The 24549-nt window shown below is 41.9% G+C and overlaps 1 protein-coding gene across 6 annotated transcripts in view; it reads left to right on the forward strand.

Moving 5' to 3' along the window:
- DOCK10 (dedicator of cytokinesis 10) overlaps positions 1–24549 on the forward strand; it is a 252846-nt gene that overhangs the window by 97019 nt on the left and 131278 nt on the right. For 5 of the 6 annotated variants that reach the window (XM_077827342.1, XM_077827346.1, XM_077827344.1 and 2 more), the window contains exons 3-4: positions 6459–6548; positions 16317–16399. In XM_077827342.1, coding sequence (XP_077683468.1) covers positions 6459–6548; positions 16317–16399 — 173 coding nt within the window. The remainder of the gene's footprint in view (positions 1–6458; positions 6549–16316; positions 16400–24549) is intronic. The other variant, XM_077827347.1, reaches the window with a different exon arrangement.

Below are 24549 nucleotides of genomic sequence, written 5' to 3' on the forward strand. Positions count from 1 at the left end.
AAAACAAGAAACAACAGATGGCTACACACAGACAGATGGGGGAGTGCAAGAAAAGAAATGAGACAGTATTGGGCAGCATGATAGGCAATGGAATCAGCACATCAGCAGCTTAACTGTTCTCAAGCTTTTGGAAAGCATCATGGGAAAGGAGAATTTTAAGGAGCGTTTTGAAGGAGGATAATGTGATAGCTTTGCAGATGTTTATAAAATATACAATAACCTTAGACTATATGTATAGAGCCATTCATGTTCAGTGTAGCAATGTGCACTCATACAGAAATTATATTTAGTGTTTAGTTAGGGTTAGCTTGTTCTTTGTTTTAAAATGAAATTAGTGATTTTTTGCGTGGAGGGAAAAGAAGGGCGAAGGAAGGTAATGTACTGGAATTAGTATCAGAGCTCCTCCTTACGGAATGTCTATGAACAAAATTCTCTGCTGGAGTAACTCCATTGAATTCAATAGAATTACACCAGCAGAGAATTTCACCCTATAAATTAGATTGGTACGGGAAGCACTATGTAAACACATATTGAAGATTCCCCTTAAAATGTTCAAGATTGCATCTCTCATTCTTTCCCTTCAGTATGTACTCTCAGTTCCTATTGATTCCAATGGAAACATATCCGAGACCAGAATTTGGTCCGCATAAAAGTCCTGTTTATACCACAGATCATGTGCTGCAATCTGTGGGATCATTGAGGTTCCATCTTCTCCTGTCTTTTTAATTTCATGGGCTCGTTCTATCTTACTTTCCTTAAAATTTATGGTAAATCTGTTTATTTAAATGAGAACAGGATTGAGCTGCTTTTCTTTAGTGGGTTTGAGTCTGAGCCCTAATATACCCCAACATGTTTTGTGTGGTTAGCAGTTTGAAAGGTCTTTGTTTTCTAACCAATTAAAATCAATTCTGACCGTCTGTGGTGCATCAGCCTGAAAGCTATATTTTTAGTTGCTTTCACTCAGAGTTTTTTAAAAAATGAGACAGATGTAGAGTAAAAGCACCTAAGTCATCTTTGAAAATGGGACTTAGAAACCTAAATTTAATCAAAAGCTAATGGGATTTAGGCCCCTAATTCAGTTCCCCCTTGTCTATTATTAATGAGCAGCAATATTTTCATTTGGCTTTTTCTGCTGAAATACAGTCCCACCTGAATCTAGAAAGAGAGATGATCACAAATCTTAATTTAATTGTTCTTTTTTACTAACCAAACACCTGAGGCTGACAGCCATGTATATGAATGTTTCACAAAATCATCATTAGAAGCAGGGGCATTATATTTGCATGCATATTCTGAGGATAATTTAAAAATGATTATGTGTGCTTTTGACTCTATGGTTAGGCCAGAATTTCAGAACTCTGCATGCAATTGCCTATTAAAAAAAAATGAACATGCAGTAGAGTAGCAGGGAGCTGACCCTGGAGCTTTGTCCTTTGGAGTCAACAGGAAGATTCTCATTGACTTGAATGGGCATTAGATTAGGCTCCTAATGTGAACATCTAAAAACCATAATTGTATGCACAGTCACTGTATTTGGCACACATTTACAAATGCAGAATTCTGTAAATCTGGGCCTTCATTCAGAACGTAAGAATGGCCATACTGTGTCAGACCAAAGGTCCATCTAGCCTAGTATCCTGTCTTCTGGTAGAGGTCAGTGCCAGGTGCTTCAAAGTGAATGATCAGAATAGGGCAATCATCAAGTGGTCCAGTCCCAGCATCTGACAATCACGAGTATGAGTGTCTATTCTTCACACTCAGGTGTTGTTATAAATAAAGGGTCTCTGCTGTGATCAAATGCAGTAACAGATCAGGCTTAAAACCATTGAACTATAGCAACAGTCAACAAAAGAGTTTAAGCTCTGAACAGGAAGTGCTCTTGTGGCAAGGCAGTTTGTAGCTAGTGGTCTAAACACAGCTAATTCTCAGAAGGGAAGTTCTGTGCAGCTTTTAAAAACAGAGTTAACTATAATATTGTACAAGATCTTCATGTCCCGGTTCTGTGTAAATTTAGCTGTTGTATTCCTTTACTTTAGAGAATTTTTAACAGGAGATTTGGCCAAGTCCACTTAGATGAATAATTGGCAACACAGATCCACTTGTATATGAAGGCATGCAGTTTTTTATTTGCTTTATTCCAGTCCTTTATGTACAGTCCAAGCTTCTTGAGAGGCAGTGTTGTACGTGCAGTGGATAGAGCACCGGTATGGGAGTCAGCTGACTTGCATTCAGTTGCTTGCTTTGCCATTGTATTGCTGTGTGTGACCTTTGCAAATTATGGGGCATCTCTGAGCCTCTGTTTCCCTACCTGTAAAATGGGGAAAAATAAAGATTTACCACTTTTTGCTCAGCACCTTGACCTCAGTTGATGAGAAGCAATGTAAATCCTAAGCTTTATTAAGGAACAGTCTTGGTAAAACAATTAAAAATTCTGCATTCCCTATAGTAGCTATTGTGAGTGGATTCAACCTGAGGTCTTCTTCATTCCTGTCAAGCAAAAGAGCTTTCGTTTGGGTCTGTAGCTCAGCCACCATCATGACAATGATAAGATTCTTAGTTGTAGAATATACCATTAGGCTTTCCATTACACCCACCAGCCCCACTCAATCTGCAAAATTTATAGCCATGGATAGCATATGGTCCTTAGTAATGATGGACTTCAGTTTACAAGCTATGTTGCTGATGGGTCTTAGATCCTTGATCCTGCAAAGAGCTCTGTATGAGTGGACCCCCAGTGAAGGCAGTGGGCCTCCATAGGAGCACAGGGATTCATTTAGATTTTCAGGTGCATTTTGACAAAAGCAAAGGAAAGGAGTGGCAATTCAAAGTCATTCATGAAGACAAGAAATAGTCGTTGGACCAGCAAAAGAGAGTGAAGTGAGCTGTAGCTCACAAAAGTTTATGCTCAAATAAATTGGTTAGCCTCTAAGGTGCCACTAGTACTCCTTTTCTTTTTGTCTTTACAGTGTGGTAGTTATGGCACTCATCTAGAATATGGGAAGCCCCAGTTCAAATCCATACTCAAGTGACTACTTAATTATTGGTGCAAAATGCACCAGCTTCAAGAGGAGGCACTGAGAAAGCCCCATACCTGAAGATCCCATGGCCTTGTGGTTAGGAGACTCTCTTGCAATGTGAAAGACCCAAGTTCAAATCCCTTTTCCACATCAGGCAGAGGGGGAATTGAACCTGGGTCTCCCATGTGCACTGGGCTAAAGCTCAAAAGGAGGTGGCACCACCACCACATCCTCCTTTGGTCATTTTGTGAATCCTTTCCTTCGCTTATGTCCAAAATTCCTGAAAATCTAAACAGTGGGTTTTGGGTACAAACAAAATGTTTTGTTTTGACATTATCAAAATGTTACAGTTCATTTTGACTGGCACTATTTTTTTTCAAATTTTCTAAATTTTCATTGAATAGTTTTGAAAAAAATGTCATTTTCAGTTTGACCCGAAACAAATTTGAAATTGCCAGGGAACCGAAAAATCCATTATTCAGCCAGCTCCATTACTGAGTTCTCCATAGTTGCCCTGTTGTGAAGCCATAAACCACTGAGGGGACCTTCACTATCATAAAATTGGACCCTAAAATTGTAACATCCTGAGCACTGCCATCTGTCCCCACTTCATTTCTTTAACACTCATGAAAGCTTATGCAAGTCTCCACTGTACATAGACCTAGAATAATAAGACAGTGTTCTTTGGTAATAATGGCGAAGCACTCCTAAGAGATACTTAGTTGGGAAATCGGAAGATTCATTTGTAAGAAGCACAACTGGACACAATAGAATAAAACAATAGAATAAAAACAATGGACAAATACATCCTCACAGCTGTTCACAGGGAGCTAAATAGCTAACTATGGATACTGATGGGATTGGAAATGGAAAGAAATTGTTTTGCTCCGTCCCATCCTGAATCATTCAAATGAAACTGAGAAAAAGTTTGGGGAATCCCATCATGATTGCACCTGCCATACAATGCATACAACTGTTTCAGAATTGCTCATGTGGAAAGCAGCGAAGGGGAAGCTGCGTACTGCAAGTTAGATGCAAGTAAGAAATTCTTCTTTTTAGATTATGCACAGAGGGCTTTGTTCTGAGCCAAATTGTCATGTAAAGTCTGGTAAATGGACTTTCCTCAGAGGTTGCGGGGAGGAATTCTCACCTTTAACTTGGAATCAGGCCATGAAACAAATGCTCCAAAATTTGAAGTAGCAGAGGCTGCAAGCCACTTAAGAGTATACTGAGCAATGATTCTGCATAATCCACTGCTCACAGTCTCCTCTTTTGCTCCCAAACTTCCTGTGCTGCCCTGTAACTGAGGGTAGAATTTGAGCGACTGAGTCAGATTTTGTTCTCTGTTATATTGCTGTACATATGGAGAACATAAGAAAGGCCATACTGGGTCAGACCAATGGTCCATCTAGCCTAGTATCCTGTCTTCTGATAGTGGCCAATGCCAGGTGCTTCAGAGGGAATTAACAGAACAGATAATCATCAAGTGATTCACCCCTGTCGCTCATTCCCAGCTTCTGGCAAACAGAGGCTAGGGATACTTCAGAGCATGGTTTTGCATCCCAGTCCATCTTGGCTAATAACCATTGATGGACCTATCCTCCGTGAACTTTTGAACCCTGCTTTTTTGAACTCTGTTATAGTTTTGACCTTCACAACATCCTCTGCGAAAAAGTTCCACAGGTTGACTGTGCGTTGGGTGAAGAAACACTTCATTTGGTTTGTTTTAAACCTGCTGGCTATTAGTTTCATTTGGTGACCTGTAGTTCTTATGTTATGAGACGGAGTAAAAAACACGCCCTTATTTATTTTCTCCATATCAGTCATGATTTTATGGACCTTCATTGTATCCCGCCTAAGTCGTCTCTTTTCCAAGCTGAGTAGCTCCATTGGCTTCACTGGAATCACTCCAGATTCACTCCAGTGTAATAGAGAGCAGAATCTGGTCTACCATGCCAGTTACAGAAAACCAATGGGACAGATCTGTGGATTAATTTGAAGATGTGAAAAAAGTACCCCAGGGTCTTGCAAGTGTGAATTTACAGTTGTTGCCTCACCCTTCCCTCAGTGAAGCGGGATTCCCAGTCATGCAGAGGGACAGTGTGAGCATTTGCAACTAGGTAGAACCTAATAATTAACACAAGGAAATCTAGCCCATCCCTGCAGATCTCATGGTACTGTCTGGAGAGCTGCTTCTTCACTCTGCTCCCCACATTGGTCCTGACAGCCCAGCTCACTCCGGGTCCCTACCACAGCTCTGCAATGCCCATTTTCCCTGAAAATGGTAAAAGCTGTGAAAAGGAAGTTAAATAGTATTAATAAACCCCATGGGCAGCAGGTGAACGATCCACTGGGAGAGCCTAGCCCTCGGCCCCGCCCCCTCTGCCTGACGCCCCGCCCCTCCCCTTTGGCCCCACTCCATCGCTGGAGCACAGAGCACCCACCCCTGCAGCCACCAGCCCCCCCACGTGCTCCGTGCCCTGGAGCGCCAGGCAGGCAGCACAGCCGGAGCACCCCCACCCCCTGGTGCACCAGGCGGGTGGTGTGACCGGAGCTCCCCCAACCCCAGCACTGGGTGGCGTGGTCCCAGTGCCCGCATCTCCAGCCCCAGAGCGCTGCACAATGTGCAGCACAACGTGCCCCAGCTCCTGCAGCCCCAGTCTTGCAAGCAACAGCCCCGGCCTGCCTATCCCACTGTCTCCACCATGGAAGAGCAGGAAGGGAACTGGCAGCAGGCAGGAGGGGGGAGTGGGGCAGAGCATGGGTGGGGCCACGCCAGGCTGTTTGGGGAGGCACAGCCTCCCCCGGCCTATGGTACCCGCCGCCCACGATAAGTCCATGAAGATTCTCACGGGGCTGCTAATGGGGATGCTACATAAAACAGCTACTTCCTGGATCCATCCCTCTCTGACCCAACACCCCTTTCTCTTGCCAATCTTTCTCTTGCCAATGTCATGTGGAGGTTTTTTTGTGGCTTGTTGGGACTCTTTTTCTGAAAGCCCCTCCTGCTCCATTCCAAGAATTTCAAACCCTTTATGTCCGTTTCCCTACTTCTTTGCCTCCTTCCATGCCCTGGAGCGGAGAGGGGCATGTAGCACAGCTGGGATTGTAGTGTACTTTTTGTGGAGAAAAGGTTAAAAAATTCCAAAACACGTTTTTCCTTTTAAAGTCACTGATGAACAAGGATTTAAAAGATTGAAGCAGGCCCACCTAGAGCAAACCCTGTATTCCCCAGAAACCTACTCCAATGCCCTTCGTTTCAATGACTGCCTCAGCTGATAGACAGTATTGCAAATAGCGTGTGTGTGTGGAAGCCAACAGAAAGTAGGCATCAGCAAAAATGCTGGCTCTTACCCCTTTTATGGACATGCCTTTGATTCTTTATATGTATTTTAATTGTTTGTTGATCTGACTAAATCTTTTGTTCTTATTTCTTGTCAGACAGACATAATTCCATGGGAAATAAGAACTCTGTATCCATCTGTACCTGAAGATGCAGAACAAAATGTAGAAAATTTATTTGTTAAAGAGGTAAATATCCAGCATTTGTACTCCTTGATTTTAAATAAGTCCAGTCACCTTTTTTGTTATGTTTAATTATATGAGTCTAATGGTGATTTCTCTTTTGTTTTAGTCGCATTTTTAACCAGTATAATATTTTTGGGTGGCCTGGTTTGCATCTAGAAAACTTGCAATTGTATTGCACTTGCCTCTCGGATGTCATTGTTTTAGTCCTGCACAGCTGATCCTTTTGTATTAGGCACGTTTCTTAATATGAGCACTGAACTCTGGAGCTAGCAAAACCTGGGGAGTTTTGTACTTCAAAAATAATTATATCTTTTCAAAAAACATTAGATGTTTTGCAGAACATTTTGGAACTCTTAGCACTAGTGAGATCTTGTCTCATCTTTATTTTATTTTGAGACCTATATTGTGGCCTTATCAGCTGGTCACATTAGGGATGAGGAGGAGGGATTCTGCAGTATTGGCAGTGTCTGGAGGCATTTCACCTGTATGGTACACATGCAAGCAGAATGCTTCCCAGGTACTTGAGGAATGCAAGCAGGAGCACGGTTGGTCCCAGGGAAAGCAGGAGAGATGCATGGTTTCAAACACTGCTTGTGATTTTATGACTCCCCTGCAGCTTGTCTTAGAGAGATTCTGGCTGCCTCTTGCACAGGAGCTCAAGAGGTAGATAGCTCCCTGCACCTTTTCCACTGTGTGCTAAAGAAGGCAGAATGTGGCCTGACATTTGTATTAGAAACACAGATATATGAGACCAAATTTCAGGCAGCTTCCAAATTACATGCAATGGTTTTACTTGCATGCACAAATAACCATAGCCCTTAAAATGTGTGTGCGCCCTGTTTTTTGTACCCAGAGGAGGGAGTTACACATCCAGCTTCCTAATTTGTATGGGCATTGACTGTTTTTGTATGCACCATGGCTGCATATATATTTCTGCAGGAAAACTCATTTGTACACAGAAAAGTAGGTAAATAAACTCAAAGGCCAGCCTGAAAATTTGGCTGACAGATTCCCATGCAGCATAACACTTTACAAGCTGGCCCTAGTTCTCTCTCCATCTGTGTGACTGGAAACTCACTGCCAGCTCAAACTCCTTCTCTCCCTGCCACCTTTCCAATTCTGACAATAGGGTTGGAGGAGGAGGCAAGTCATTATTTCCCTTCTTTTCCTTTCACCAGGGTGGGGTCTGTCTGTTCTAAAGTTTGAGGCTCCACAAATTGTAAAGCCAACACTATCCCCATTGCTGTGCTCAGAAAATGGAGTCTAAAAATGGAATGTAGCGCACAGTATCTGGGAATTATTACTGCTGAATACTCCAAGGAGGTGCTAATGACAAACTGGCACAATCCTAAGCCTTTTCTGCAACACTAGAGAGCCAAGAATAAGAGAGAGCGGTAGAATAACGGGGGGGGAAACAGCACTAGAGACTTAGCACTGTAGTGGGAGTGCTGTGCATGGAACAATAGTAGGTTGAAGCCCTTAAACTAAATTTTAAAATAGAAATACATGTGTTCCACTTCATGTTTCAAAAAATATATAAAGTCAATTAAGTTCCAAGCAGGAAATAGTTACCAATATCCAATCGTCTCCTTACTCTGCCAAGAGCGTAACGCCAAGTTCCTCTGGAGCCGGGGTATTCTCCTTCTTGTAAATGAAGATAAAAGGTGTAGATATTCCCTTTCCATTCTGCACATAATTTCACCAGATACGGTATTACAAATGAAGGTCCACAGGACAAATTTATGGGTGAGCCCTCTTCTCTCCCAAGCTGGATATAGTCTTAATGGTAATGAGTATCAGAGGGGTAGCTGTGTTAGTCTGTATCCACAAAGACAACGAGGAGGCAAGCTGGAGGCATGTAGGTAAGTATAGTGGTCAGTAGGTTTCCAGTATAGGGTGGTGTTTATGTGACCATCACTTATTTGCACTGTAGTGTCCAGGAAGCGGATCTCTTGTGTGGACTGGTCCAGGCTGAGGTTGATGGTGGGGTGGAAATTGTTGAAATCCAGGTGGAATTCTTAAAAGGCTCCTTCCTGTGGGTCCATATGATGAAGATGTCATCAATGTAGCGCAAGTAGAGGAGGGGCGCTAGGGGATGAGAGCTGTGGAGCCATTGTTCTAAGTCATGTGGGTACCCATAGCAGAACACAAATCAGACTTCAGTAATGGTAACATACAAAAGCCAGTAGGAGAACACTTCAATCTCCCTGGACATTCAATAACAGATTTAAAAGTAGCCATCCTAGAACAAAAAAACTTCAAAAACAGACTTCAAAGAGAAATTGCAGAGCTACAATTCATTTGCAAATTTAACACCATTAATTTGGGCTTAAATAGAGACTGGAAGTGGCTGGCTCACTACAAAAGCAATTTTCCCTCTCTTGGTATTGACACCTCCTCCTCAATTATTAGGAGTGGACCACATCCACCCTGACTGAATTGGCCTTGTTAATACTGGTTCTCCACTTGTAAGGTACCTCCCTTCTCTTCATGTGTCAGTATATTTATGCCTGCATCTGTAATTTTCAGTCCATGCATCTGAAGAAGTGGGGATTTTTACCCACGAAAGCTTATGCCCAAATAAATCTGTTAGTCTTTAAGGTGCCACCGGACTCCTCATTGTTTTAATGGTAATGGAATGCCTTGTGAGCCAACAGTTCTCATCTTCTTGTCGCTCTTAGTAGATTTTTTTTCCGGTGCCAAAGGGCTATCACAACAATGGCTTGTTCTTTGAAGGCTGACAGGGGTCTGAAAAACTAAACTGGATTCCCAGATAATTGAAGATCCCAGAAACTTCGTAAGCCAAAGTAAAATAAGGTCTTCAGGTTCCATTTTTCTAAATCACCCCTAAAGGCCTTGAATTGTGGACCCCAGCTTTGTTGTTTAAGTTCTCTCTCATATTCTGCAGTACTCTGTTATCCTTCCTCACCGCCTCAGCCACTGCTTCATGGCCAGAGGCTAAAATATCCAAATAAACCACTGTCATTTCTTCTTCCTTTATCGTACTACTAGTCACCTCCATTTTCTTTTCAGTGCTGGTAGGGATCAGGCTGATCCAGGCACACATATATAAATCGGTCCCATCAATTTGTTAAATGAAAGTATCCATTTTAAAAATGGATATTTCAACCCCTCTTGGTGTTAAAGGAAGGATTCTCAATGTAACCTTGTACAGTCCTGTCTTCTGGAATATGCAGATAGCTTAGTGGTCCTCAACATTTTTCCACTGCCATTGTAAAGGATTATGGGATTGGGTGTGTTACAGTTAGTGTTACAATTCTGGGCCTCAGAACTTCCTGTGGTGTCTAACTGTAATATACTCTTCCCCAGTTGCAAACTGGTGTGCATAGCTAAAAGGGAAAGGGAAAAATCGGAGCTGAAGTCACTATTAATTTCTGTCTTTCAGCTTCTTTTACAAACAAACGTGAGACCAATGTTCTCTTTAAAAATGATGTCTATCACCTTGTTATATTTTGGGAGGAGTGTCTGTGCTGGAGCTGACCACCTGTCTGAGAAGGGAGAGATTGTGGCTGATTCTGAATCATGTGCAAGGGAGGAAGGAAGATGGTGCAAGTTGGTGAGGAAGTGGGTTGAGCTTCTCCAGCTTATGAGACTTTGCAATGGGTAGCAGCATGCCCAGTCCTTGTGCACCTTGGGTCTGATCCTTTGCCCATAGAAACCAGTGGAAAGGCTCCCAGGTACTTCAAGGGACATTGGATCAGGACCCAGAGCCCAAGGAGATATTTTGCCAGTCACACTGAACTCCCCAAAGACTGGAGCCGGGCTCTCGCCCCATCCAGGTCTTATCAAAGTGGATGGAGCACATGCTGCACCTTTTAAATGCCTATAGCAGTAGCTGCTCTACTCTGCGCTTCCCCAACATTCCCAGAAGCATGCTGCCTTCTTCAGCACTAAGGGCCTGATCCAGAGCGTGTTAAAGTCAATGGAAAGACTTCTTCAATGGGCTTTGGTTCAGCCAGAATATCTCAGGCAGCCAGAATACCTCCAGCTCCTGCCAGCTCTTCACCCCAGCACAGCTGTAACATTAAAAGCTATCCTTAGTTTCTTCCAAATGCAGTTTTTTGTCCAGTTATTCCTTTATAACTCTGTGACAAATGAAATTCATAAGAGAACTGGAAACTAAGTATTAACAGGACACAGCCGCTGATAACACCTTGCATGTGACATCTGAAAAATCTAACCAGCATATTTGAATAAAGGAATTTTAGGTAAATAAACCACAGAGTATAAAAATACCACTGGATTACAAGTGCTTTTTCTCCTAAAACAAACCTAATGGGCTCAATTCTCCTTTGTCTTGCACCTTGTGGAGTCATTTACACCTGTCCAGTGAATGTGCAGAGCGCTGCCATGTCAGAATGGCAACATTTTACACTCCGCACAGATGTCCCTATTTCTGAAGGGCAACAGAAAATCAAGCTTGTTTTGTAGAGTTGTTGGGTCAGAATAGCTTTCTTCTTCCACCTCAGAAGTGGTTGCATTTTAACTCTGGCTTTAAATTATCTTTACAATCCATAAAAATCCTCTTTTAAAGTGCTTTGAGATCCATTCAGATGAAAGGCAGTATATCAAAGTGAAGTAATAATAACTATTATATCCTTAATATTGAAATTTCATGTAGTAGATTTATGTGGTTTATTTCAACATACCTACTGTAGTAAGAATATTATGCATGTTCCTTTTAGTCTGTCAAGTCAGGCTTCCTAACTGCAAAAATGGGGTAATACTCAGTTTTCCTTTAGTACCCAAGTCATTCACCATGGAGGATTTCTGCATTCACGACATTGTACCATATCTCCATAGGACTTGTAAATGTTATTGGTTATTAAACCAAGATCTTTATTAATCTTAATGCTAAAGAAGTAACCGCTTTACTACTAATCTCTCTATAATTATTGGAAGGGGTTCAATACCAGTGCAGTCAATTACTCAGGCCTTTTTGTCCACTATACATACTGGACACTCATTTTGTTCTTTTAAATTTCAAAGTCAAATTAAAACAGAAACTTAAGTTGGTAAGTGTCACCATCTAAAATAAATCAAAGGCTTTATTATCCATCATAATGAAGATTTTTTTTCAGGTTCAAAAGCTAAGTGTTTTCAATGTTTTAAAGAAGTAGTGTATCAGTACGCTGCCAACAATGTACTGAGGCTCTCTTACAGCGTACATTTACATTACTTGGAGAAGTAAACAGTTTATTAAAATGTTGTGATTTAATTGCATATTTTAATCTTTAGGCTTGGTAAAATCTAGGATTCTCAATCACTAATTTTTATTTTATATCTGAGCAGTATGACATTGGAGAGTTGTAAAAATGAGGTCCTGATGGCTTTTGGCCAATAGAGATGGCATCATGCTTTTCATATGAGTAGCGGGATTAACCTTAGAGTGCTGGCTAAATTCCAAACTAGATAATTCTAGTAAATTCTGCCAAAATCCCTTTGTAGTTTCCCTCGAGTATGATTCTTTACTTCCTGTTTTACAACTCTTTCTTAGTGTTGCCCTTCTCTGTTTAATAGCTGCTGCTTTCCACCTCAGAGATGGCAGAATTTAAGTGGTGAATGAAGAGACATAATGCTTTATGAATCTAATGTGTGTGTAAGGTGCTTTAGGATTCAAACACTGCATCCATCATTCCATGTTGTTGCTGTTATTATTATTATTAATTATTATTAAATGAATGATTAATTGAGTACCTTCCCCAAGCTTGCAGAGATCTTAAAGAGAATGTAAACTGTGAAAGAAAGGGGAACTCTGGCCATTTTCAAGGGGTTTCTAGGTACTCTCTTCAGTTCTGCTTCTCTTATTTCGTTTTCTTTTTTTCAAAATGTTAATTTGCATTTCAGGGCAAACCTGTAACATGGCTTCCCTATGAAGTGCCCCTTTCACTGTGGCAGCCATTACACTGTCACCAGCAACACAAACACTGGAAAGCTGCAGGTGCTGAGTTTTTGCTGGATGATCTCTCTAGGGGAAAGTCTGGCCAGTGGGGAAAGGAGAGAAGGGGAAAAAAAAAAGGCTTCAAAGCTGACAGCAGGTGGATGGAATAAGAGAGCTGATACAAATGAGTGCCAAGCCTTCCCCATCCCATAACTAATCTCCTCACCCTACTAGGACTAAACATCCTTTTGGAATGACTCTCCATTAAGGTTAGGAGGCAGTTGTATCTGGCCCAAGGGCCTCAGCTGTTCCTGTGGAAGGGTTCCCTCCTTCTGATCAACAGGATCTTGTGTGTTTTCCTCCATAATTCAATACTTTCCCATCAAAGATGTTGATGAAATCAATACAAATATTTCCATATTTTCTGGTGGAAAAATGTTCGGCTGGAAAATGTTCAGCCCACTCTGGTTTATAACAGACTACAATTCCTAACCACAACAGGCTGGCTAGAGATAAGGAGTAGCCATTGCTCTAAATTTACTTGCCTCTGTGATTTCTCTGAATGTTACTTGAATGTGGTTTTTGTTCCTTTATATTTTAATTTTGATTAGTCTCTTCTTGAAGAAGCACAAGAAACCTTTATATTTAATAAGTTAAAACATTGTGGCCTGCTCTATATATAGTTCATGGCTTTTTTAAAACACATCAGTAAAGAGCCTATAATGTTAACAGAAAAAGTCCTGTGTTGAGTCCCTTTTACATGAATTGATTGCATCTTTTAAGTATTCTAATCAGTAATGAAAGTAGGACAGGAAAAATTAGTCCTTTCTTTAAAGGACTCAGTTTCTTTTTGTGTCTCAAATAGACAGTGTATGAAGTATGAATTAGTGGGTCTGCACTCATTCTGATCCAATTCACTGTATGATCTTTTTCACTGGCTCATGTAATACAGTATATATATTGCTCCTATGCAAATATTTACTTACTATGTCCCAGATGGTCACCAGACTGACTTAACTAAAGCTTAAACCACAGAAATACAATGGTGAGATTGTTTCTGTCCACCTGTGAGTCTGCAGAAAGGGCTCAGTTTTGCTGTCATTGGAGTCCATAGTAAAATTCCCACTGATATCAGTGTGCCATATTCAGGTTTGGGCTGTGATCCTGCAAGGTGCTGAGTGTCCTCCATTATCATTTAAAGTCAATGATTGCATTAGTCTGTCTGTTTATCATTTAAGCCATAATATATGATTCTATGTGCCTGTATGATCTGGTCACGTTTTCTCCCACTTTTTGTGCAGCACCATTGAATTCAGTGAGGGTGTAAATCAGTACTGAATTTCGCCCTGTGCATTCAGAATGAATCTATTACTATAGCGATTTGGATGTCATATATGTTAATATATTTCATTCAGCATTTATGTGGGAGGGGACAGCTTATGAATTTGCAGCTGTTTCCTTGTAATTTTGTTTCATATACCGTAAAATCAAAAAGAGATTTGAAAAAAAAAGTAATTTAAAATGATCCTGTGCCTGGCTTGTGGGTGGTTTTTTGTTTATATATATATATGTGGTCACATCTACTAAGAAGTTTTATCATTGACTTTAATGGGAGTAGTTTAGGCCAATGCTGAGCCCTTTTGAAAATACCCCCCACAATTTAGAAGATCATCAGACCTCACTCCAGAAGGCTGATAGTATTTTCCATATTAACGGCCAAAGCCTGACTGCTCCCCTCCCTGTCTGTGAATACAGAAGGCTGTACACTTAGTGACACCATGGTAAAGCGAGGACAGGCTGTGGAGAGGTCATGGTCGGAACGTTCCTTGGAGTGGGGTTTAGTCTCACTGACCTATTCCATCCTTCTGTCTCTTTATTGTCCATGTTCTCCTAACTTCATTCTGTCAAGCCTTTACTCCCTGCATTCTCAGTTCTCTGTTTCCCCGCCCCTTTGAGCTCTCTCTCAATCCGTTCTCTCTCTCATCTCCATCCCTCTGTTTTCCATGAGACCCTCTCCCTCTCCGCACTCTGAAATGTCCCTCCACCTCATACTGTCTCCTTCCTGTGGTTCCCTTTCGTCACCCCCCAACCCCCACCATCACTGATATATCTCCCTCCCCCCCCTTCCCCCTATGTTTTCTCTTGTCCCACCTAAGGGGGCCTCTGCTGCTGTTGAAGGGGTGTGCTCAGAGGGCAAGGTCTAAGTCCCATTATGTCAACTGCTTGTATCAAGTGATCTCCACTGTGCCACCACTCCTGCAGTCACAGAGTCTCGTGATGCAGATGGCAGCCCTGTTTTTCCTCAGAGGGCACTCCGATACTATAATGATGGGAGTCATACCTATCAGTATCTGGCTAGCCTGGGTATCCCCACTATAAATAGTTCCAGTTCTTCTTTCCCCCAAACAAGAGGACTGTTGGTGCTGGGCTTTCTGGGCCCCAAAGGCCAACTCTAGGTGGCTGATCCTGCAAACACTTCTGCTTAACTTTTTGCATGTGAGTAGTCCCGTTGAGCTTGACAGATAGATCGAATAAGGAGAGCAGGACGATAACCAGATAAAGGGCATAATTAGAAAGTTCAATGGGTAAGTTAAATGCATGCAGAAGTGCTTTGCAGGATCAGTCTGTTAGTTATTAGTACAGCCAAAATCTTTTTTCTATGATTAAAAACCATAAATGCCATAACTATTTTATCTGCAGATGCTAGTAACTGCAGAAGAGGAAGAATGGTCTTGTGGTCAAGGAGCCAGTAGCATGGGTCCATTAATATACCATTTAACTCTAATAAATTGACTAAGGGACCAAGCTTGCTTATGATGACAGAATAGTGGGGTAATTTTTTTAACATACTATACAATTATTAATCCCTACAGTGTGCTTTATAACCACAATTTCCAGAAGTTTATGATATAATCTGCTCCATTCTCCTTGTTGCAACTTTATAGGCTACCAATAAACATACACATTTCTTGTTCCTCTCCACCAATATTTTCCTGCCTTGGCAATTTGAATCTTTGTTAAAATGAGTAACATGATAGTAGGTCGTAAATTAAACATGACTCAACAATGTTGTATTGTTGCAGCTAAGGACATCATGCCATACTTACCACATTAATAATTTTCTATAAAAATGAGCGGTACAGTAATTCTGTTCTACTTGACACAGCATAGACTTCAAATACAACTTGCATTCAGCTTTGGGCACCACATTTCAAAAGAGACATGAACATATTAAAGAGAGTTCAGAAGAGAGCCACAAAACCGACAAAAGGCTTAAAAGTAAGAACTATGAGGGGAAGTTAAGAGAACTGGAGAAATTCGGTATGAAAAAAATAGGACTCAGGTGAGACATAACATTCCAGAAATACATTATGGGTTGTTATAAAGAGGATAAGGATCAGTCCTTGAGGACAGAACAAGAAGTAATGGGCATAAGCTGTAGCAGGGAGAAATTTAAGTTAGGTAGTACGTTAAGTCTAGTTACTGTGGAAGTTAGGTAATGAAGCAAGGTGCAAAGGGAAGACATAATTTATGTCAGTGGAGATATTCAGGGACACAAAGGTATCAATCTATCAAGGTGATATAGTAATAATTTAATAAATCCTTCCATGATGCAGGAGGATAAAGTCAGTAATCTACTTTAGGTTGCTTCCGCGCACATGAGTCAATTAAAAAACATCACCTTTGATTTAAATGGGAAATAGTGCTTTAAAACTCTAAGAAATATGAAATTGATTTTCCTTTAAGAATAGCACTACCAAGCTATGAAATAAGAGAATATGTGCTTCTGCTGGGGTTGTTTCTTTGTTCTGTAGCCTTTCCTGAGTGTGAATAAGTTGAAATAATCTATTTCTTTCCTTTCTTTTTAGGCTTGTAAATATTACAATTCTCAGTGGCACGTTGTGAACTACAAATATGAAAAGTATTCAGGAGATTTTCGACATTTACCACAGTAAGAACTTCACTAGTTTTCCATTTTCTTCTCCCAGTTTGGTACTGTTTCACTGAGTCATGTCAATCTTTCCACTTTCCCCGATCCCGTATGTGCTCCCTATTTGTTTTACCATAAACATACTGGGCCACATTTAAAAAAAAAAAAAAAAGGCAGAGACAAAGATCCATGAGCAAAATGTTCAAGACTCTGCAAACACCTTCACTTATACCTACTGAACACTTTTAATGTACATTCAAATCAAATTACTACTCTTGTATTATTAATATTTGTATGTGCAAAATACTGATTAGTTCAGACAAGTCTGGCTTTTTACTGTTACTAAAAAAACATAAATGTCAAAACTATTTTACTTGGGCCTAATTCTCCTGTCAGTTACAGTGGTGTAAACCTGGAATTACTCCATTAATTATTTAGTTACTCTGGATTTACACCACAGTAAATGAGGTCAAAATCTGCCCAATGCGTATAATGCAAGAGTGTATGTGCACACATAAACACTTTCGATGCTTCCAGTGGTCTTCTACTTTTTCAGTATTTGGTCATTGTGTGAATAATGAACTTTTCCATGACACATAGGGTACAAAATAAATTCATGGTTTCATTATAATCATTCGCATAAAACAAACTGACGTTCTGCAGCCATTGGGCATGATTCTTTTCTCATTTACACTGATGGAAATCAGGAGTATTTCTGTTGAGGTCAGTGGAGTAAGAGCAGTGTAAAAGTGGTATAAAAGTACAGGACAATTGTGTTGCTTGACTTCAGGAATAAGAAATGTAAGTCTTTGGGCCAAATTCTTTATCTTTAAGGTATAATACATGTGCAGTTGTTCCCAATACCACGTTTTCCTGACAAGCGGCTTATGCTTTAAACTAGGGATAATTATAGTGAGCAGCTAATTAAATTACAGAACACTGAAATGAACAACATTAACTCCATCTTTCTCAGAATTTGAGGCATAAAATTGTGATACTGTATTCTTGTAGAAAAGAGTGTAAAAAGAGCAATAAATAGCAAACAACAGGAATCGATTCTCTGGACACTGATTGGATTAAGGATGAGAGGTGGTACAAACTGAATCCATTCTTGTAGCAGTCTTAAGATTGTCTCTTACAGTCTTCTTCAGATGCTAGGCACACAAAGTCGTGTACTATAAGCCTTCCTTTGTATCCACAATTCCCCTCTTGTTTATGAAACTTACTATGAACAGAGAGTGTGTTAATCCTAGAGGCAAAGGAGAAGAGTGACACTAATTAGAGTTCTTAGATGCAGTTTTGTTTAGGTAACTTTTTACTCAGTGGGACAGCTTGTATTTTCTAATGGTCTGTCTGCTCAGGAGAGGAAATTGAAAATGCAACATTTTTCAGTCCAAGTTTGCAAGTACTGTCCCTCTTATGAAATATGCAACAAGCTGAACTGTTTCTCAAATGGAGTTTGCATTATTCTGCATGAAAGTAATTTGTAGTCAGTATGTACATTGTCTTCCATGGAGTTATGTTAGTCTATTGACACTGCTTTCAGCGTTCTCTATTTTTCACATCCACCTGGGATATTATGAGGTCTTCTAATCTTGTTTCCATATAATGGGTTATTGTCAAAACCAGAATAGTTTGCTTATATCACAGAGTGTAATGACTGAGAGAGCTTTTAGTGTACAGTCTCTTGAATCTCTAAAGAAAATTTACAGCAGGTCTGTCCAAACATTGCCCAACTGATAGCTCCACTGGCATTTGGACAAGAGAATTAACCTAATTTGCACCGAATGAGGCCAATTGCAGACAACCTCTTTTTTTTTTTAGTGCATAGGTACAACCCGCAAAACATCCTGCCAAACATTGCTCCAACTTGATCTAAACAGCATCTGCGTATATCATGATAGAGCATCACATACTGTGACCCTTGTAGGCTGCACCTCTATGTTAAAAATAAGGGTGGCCTCAAGTCATGCTAAGTGTCTCACATTTAGCCATCAGCCATAGTTTTGAGCATTTTTCACAGAGCTCCCTTCACACTGCACTGAGCATTTACCCTAAGCATTAACACCCAGACCCCAAACCAGCTGCGCCCACCCCACTAAAGCCCACTCCCCCAGCACCTGGACCCCCCTTGAGCCCCACACACCCAGACCCTCTCTGCCGAGCCCCAACCACCTTCACCTGGACCCCCCTGCAAAGTCCCATTTCCTCTGCATCTGGAACCTCCCAGTGAGCCCCTGTACATCCAAATCCCCGCACACCCAGACCCCCCAACAAGCTACCTGCAGTGAGATAGCGCCACACAGAACCAGCTCACCCCCACACTTGGATCCCACACACACTAAGCCCCTCCACACTTGGATTCTGCCAAGCTAAGCCTGCGTGCCCACACCTAGTGCACCTGGCAAGGAAGGGCAGGACCCCAGGGTGTTTCTGGGGCAAGCCCAGCCCGTGCACTGTATAAGGGTTGGGTGCAGCCTCACTGCTGAGTCTGTGTTTTGGGGGCGGGGCTGCAGGGTGATCTCCTACCTCAGTGCAACTAGTGACCTGTGTTCCCCACTGCCATGCTGGAGCTTTATTTATTGACAAAATTTGCAGAATTGTGCAGAATTTTAAAATATTGTGTGCAGAATTTTAAATTTTTTTGGCACAGAATTCCCTCAGGAGTGTATAATGGTACTAACACTTCCCTGATGCATCTGAAGATTGCATTAGCCTTTTTTATGGCCACATCACATTGGTGCCTCATAGTCATCCTGTGATCAACCAGTACACCCAGGTCTTTCTCCTGCTCTGTCACTTCCAATTGTCCCTAGCTTATACCAGAAATTCTTGTTATTAGTCCCTTAGTGCATGACTTTGCACTATTAAATTTCATCCTATTTCTATTACTCCTATTTTAAAGCTCATCCAGATCTTCTTGTATGGTATTTTGGTAATCCTCCTTATTGGCAATACCTCACAACATTGTGCCATGTGCAAATTTTATTAGCACACTCCCACGTTTTGTGCCAAAGTGATTAATTAATATGATAAATAAGACTGATCCCAAAACCAATCCCTGAGGAACTCCACTAGTAACTTCCTTACAGCCTGACACTTTCTCCTCCTTACACCACTTTCTTAAAAATAGGAAGTATATTAACAATTCTCGAGTCATAAGTTATGGCCCCAAGTTTACAGATAAATTAAAATTCTTGCTATTGGGTTTGCAATTTCGTGTGCCAGTTCCTTTAATATATTTGGATAGAGATTATCCAGGCCCTCCATGTTTGAGTTTGGCTTCCACCTTGGATGTGGCAATTTCTACTTCCTCATTTCCATTAGCTACCCTGTCACTATCTCTTAGCCCCTCATTACCCTTATTAAAAATTGAGGCAAAGTATTTGTTTAGGTGTTGTATCATGCTTAGATGATCTTTAATGTCCACCCCGTCCTCAGAGTTTAGTGATCCCTCTTTTTCCCTTGTTTTCTTGTTGTTTACAGAACCTTTTACTATTGGTTTTAATTTCCTTTGCAAGGTCCAACTCTGCTTGGTTTTTCCCCTACGCTTTCTGAGCTCCAAGAGGTAGTTTTCCTTGCTGATTCATCCCATATTCCATTCCTTGTAGGCTTTCTGCTTTCTCTTAATCACCTGTTTGAGATACTTGTTCATCCAGGTTGGTCTGCAACTCTTCCCGACAATTTTTTTCCCCTTGCTTGGGACGCAGGCTTCAGATAGTTTCTTCAACTTTGACTTTAGTAATTCCAAGCCTTCTCTACATTCAGATCCTTTAGTTCTTCAGTCCAGTCCACTTTCCTAACTAATTCCCTTCAGTTTTCTAAGTTTGCCCTTTTGAAATCTAGGACCCTACTTGTAAACCTATTTTTGTTTATCCTTCCATTTAGTTTAAACTGAATTAGCTTATGATCACTCAGATCAAAGTTGTCCCCTACAACCAGTTCTTCTCTGAGGTCCTCACTTCCATCAGGGCAGTTTGTCATTTCACACACTTATGCATGATGTAGATTGATAGCTGCATAGGGAAGCACTTTTCAACAGGCTGAAAACTTCCCTGTTCTGAAAATAGCACTTTCTACTGGGAAGTGGTTGCAATTTGATGATAAATACCTAGAGTAGAAACTTGGGGCCAAATTCATCCCTGGCGAAGTTCCACTGAATTCAATATGTTACGTGGGTGATTAATTCAGCCCTCTGAGTATGAAGTGACATTATGTAAAACGCTAATTTTCCTCTAGATATGTTCCTTCTTTGAGGCTTTTTGCAGACCTTTCCACCAGCTAAATTGTATGGTGCTTTGATGTCTGTTCCCTCACTGCTTCTTTTTGCATGACTGTGCATATTGTGCTGTATTATGCTTTTTTTCTTAGTGAGCATGGAGGAAACATATTACTGACTTTGAGCCTGAGTTGTGGCATTGCTTTCAGTAGGAGCAGGCTTTGATCCATTAGTAGGGTCTCTTTTTCATTTGCTAAGTAAAAAACCAAAATTCCTAATTGAGTAATTCAGGCTAAACTACTCGAGGTTCTGCATCTTTGTATAGCTATTTAGGTGGAGTATATGGAGTGTGTGCAGAATAGAAGAGACATGGTCAACTCTCTGACACAATATGTTCTCTCTACTGGTCCTGAAGAGTTAACAGCATGGCTAAAGGGGTTATACATCAAGATAGGACAAATGACTTCTTCTGTGGAGTGTGATACAGACAGCATTGATTGGATGGGCATTCAGGAGGGGCCATTGACGGTCCACCTGGAGAACTTCTGGTTATCTCAGCAGGAATTAATCTACGGCTGCTAAGGCAGTGCACCATGGATCAGCAGGTCCTTTAAAAATGTTCAGCACATGCTGAGCTTTGCTGGCTGGTGCAGAGGGGAGCAGGGCCCCACCTTCTTTGGGTTAGAAGGTATAGCCCTTGCATCCACTCAGGGCTGGCCTGCGTTGGCAGGAGCATTCATAATACTTCCCAAAGAGCTGGGGGAAGCTCACTCACAGCAGCAGTTACTACAGCTGTACACACACCCTGTTCCACAATAACAAGCAGGGCCAGAGCAAATGGCACACCCCTTGTCTCACTCCGCTGTCGACTGTAGCAGTTGGGTAGAAGCTTAAGAATTTTATCTAAAGATGTAACACTACAGGAATCCTTTTGGTCTCTCGGTTCTTTCTCAAAAGAAAAAAAATCAAATAATTGTTACTTAGTTCAATAAGTAAATAACCTGTCCTGTTAGTACATCAGATTCTAAAGTGAATATGTATTAGCTAGAACCAGTGCATCTAAATCTTGCTAGCCATTTGCATTTGAGAAAGCTCTTTAGTCAATTTGGTACCCAAATTTCTCGAAGAACATTTAATGGTAAATTTTCAGGACTTAACAGCAGATTACACTCAGAACTCCTGTGAGTAAGAGTGGGAGTTGTTTAATAAGGTGCTGAGACTATTTCTTAAAAGAGACCTGCAAAGCATTTGAAAACAATTAGGGTTCTGCTTTCCCCCACCCCTCACCCAGCTTTATAATTTACAAAAGCTTGAAACCATTGTTTATTTTGGTTTTAAAGCATGATTGTTCCTTTAGGAAGGTTGAAACTGGTCTTCCCAGCTTATAATGGATAACCTCCAGGAGGGTTTATTCAGAATACTAACACCTTATTTGACAGGTGTTGAATCTTTATTCAAAGTGTTAATTAGTCAATGAAGTCACGTAGGTGTGAAAAAAAAAACCCAAAACAAACTTAAGCCAAAGAGTTTTAAACAGTCTGATTAAAGAACTCTTTTATTGTCTCTGTTGCTCCACTTCCACTCTCTTGGCTTTTGTGACATTGCCACTTCATTTATAATAGGCCATTCCAACCTCGACAGGAACTGGTTTGCTAATGTTAAAAACAAGCAGCAAATTGTTTTGTTTTTTTTCTAAACCCTTTCAGACTTACTTCATATAAAATAAAGAAGCAAAAAAGGACATAAGCCCTTTTATTTTATTTTCCTTCACAGACCATGCTTAAAAATTGCACTACAGTTATTGCAAAAAGTCTCTGAAGTTATGTGAGGCAGGGATATGAGATATATGTTTGGGGTAAAGTTAGCCAAGGGTGAGGACCTTAGGAAGGAAATAACTAATGGATATGTTATTCATGAACTTTTACTTGAGTTTGGGTCTTTTAATATTTTGATTATTGTTGGCTTGTTTGTTTGTTTGAAGTCTGTTTGACATTCCATGTTTAACATTTTGTGTAGGGTTTTAAATGGCTCGGTAATAGTGTGGATTCTATAAATACATTTTTCTTTATACAGTACTAAGAATGGGGCTTGATGTGACCATCTTAATAGCTTGCCTCTTAATAGTCAAAGAGGTTTCTAAGGTGATGACCTTTAACCTTGACAAGTTTAAAACAATTTAAATTTGTCCATTTGCTGGCAGCAAACATTTAAATTAATTTGTCTGTGAATAAAAAACATCCATCAAGATGTGTTGTGTAGCTGGCTGACTGTTATTTAGGTCTTGATCCTGCAAGGTTTTGAGCGAACTGGCTCTCAGTGGGACTACTCGTGTGTAGAGTTAAGTGCATGTGTAAGTGATTAGCCTGATCAGGGCCAGAGTGCGAGGACACCATCCAGGAGATCTTGCAGGATGCTGCCAAGATCGACGCCTCCATGCTAGCACCGTGGCAGAAGATAAACGCCCTGAACACCTTCCTGATCCCCTGCATCTCGTTCGTCCTAAGAGGATCCGCCGTGGCCAAGGTAGCCTCAACAAGGCAGACAAGATTGTCCGGCAGCTGGTGAAGAAGTGGCTGTTCCTTCCTCAGAGAACCAGCAACGAGCTGGTCTACATCGCCCACAGGCATGGTGGTGCCAATGTCCCCCGCATAGGCGACCTGTGTGACATCACGGTGATCACCCACGCCTTCCGCCTGCTGATGTGTCCTGACTCCATGGTAAGTAACATCGCAGCAAACGCCCTCCATGACGCAACAAAGAAGCGGATCGGCAGAGCCCCCTCCAACCAAGACACCACCACCTTCCTGAGCAGTTCCCTGGAGGGTGAATTCGGAAGGGACGGGCGCGACAGCGCTTCACTGTGGTCCCGTGCTCGCAATGCCATGCGTCGCCTGGGGAAGCGCATCGGCTGCCTCTGGGAGTGGTGCGAGGAGCACCAGGAGCTGGGAGTCCTGGTGCCGCAGATCAATGCCCCAAGCGCCAGGGGAATGCTGGCGAGGACCCTGAAGGCAGTCATCCACTCTCTCTACATGGAAACCCTGAAGCATAAACCGGACCAGGGTAAAGCCTTCGAACTGACCAGCAAGTGGGACGCCAGCAACCACTTCCTTGCTGGGGGCGGCTTCACCCGTTTCGCTGACTGGCAGTTCATCCACCATGCCCGGCTCAACTGCGTCCCACTCAACGGAGCCGTCCGGCACGGGAACTGAGACAAGAGTTGCAGGAAGTGTGGCTACTCCAACGAGACCCTGCCCCACGTCCTGTGCAGCTGCAAGCCCCACTCCACAGCCTGGCAGCTGCGGCACAACGCCATCCAGAACCACCTGGTGAAAGCCATCGCACCGCGCCTGGGGGAGGTCGCCATGAATGGCGCCATCCCCGGTACTGACAGCCACTTGCGACCTGACGTGGTAGTCACCGACAAGGCCCAGAAAAAGATCATCCTTGTTGATGTCACAGTCTCCTTTGAGAACAGGATCCCGGCCTTCCGCAAAGCCCGAGCTCGTGAGCTGGAAAAATACCCCTCCCCCGGCCGACACCCTGAGAGCGAAGGGCTACGAGGTGCAGATGGATGCCCTGATCGTTGGAGCCCTGGCGCTTGGGACCCCTGCAAGGAGTGTGTGCTGCAGACCTGTGGGACCGGTCAACGCTACGCACAGCTCATGTGACGCCTCATGGTCTTGGACACCATCCGATGGTCCAGGGACATCTACATCCAACACATCACATCCAACACACATGGCTGTGATGATTTAATTGGAGATTGGTCCTGCTTTGAGCAGGGGGTTGGACTAGATGACCTCCTGAGGTCCCTTCCAACCCTGATATTCTATGATTCTATGATTCTATGATCACCGGTCACCAACAGGAGGCGTGAGCCAGTATGACATCGTGCATCAACTATGGGAAAGGGACTGAGAGACTTTTTCCATTGGACATATGAACTGGAACC

This window comes from Eretmochelys imbricata, chromosome 9, assembly GCF_965152235.1.
Source record: "Eretmochelys imbricata isolate rEreImb1 chromosome 9, rEreImb1.hap1, whole genome shotgun sequence".
NCBI classification, from domain to species: domain Eukaryota; kingdom Metazoa; phylum Chordata; order Testudines; family Cheloniidae; genus Eretmochelys; species Eretmochelys imbricata.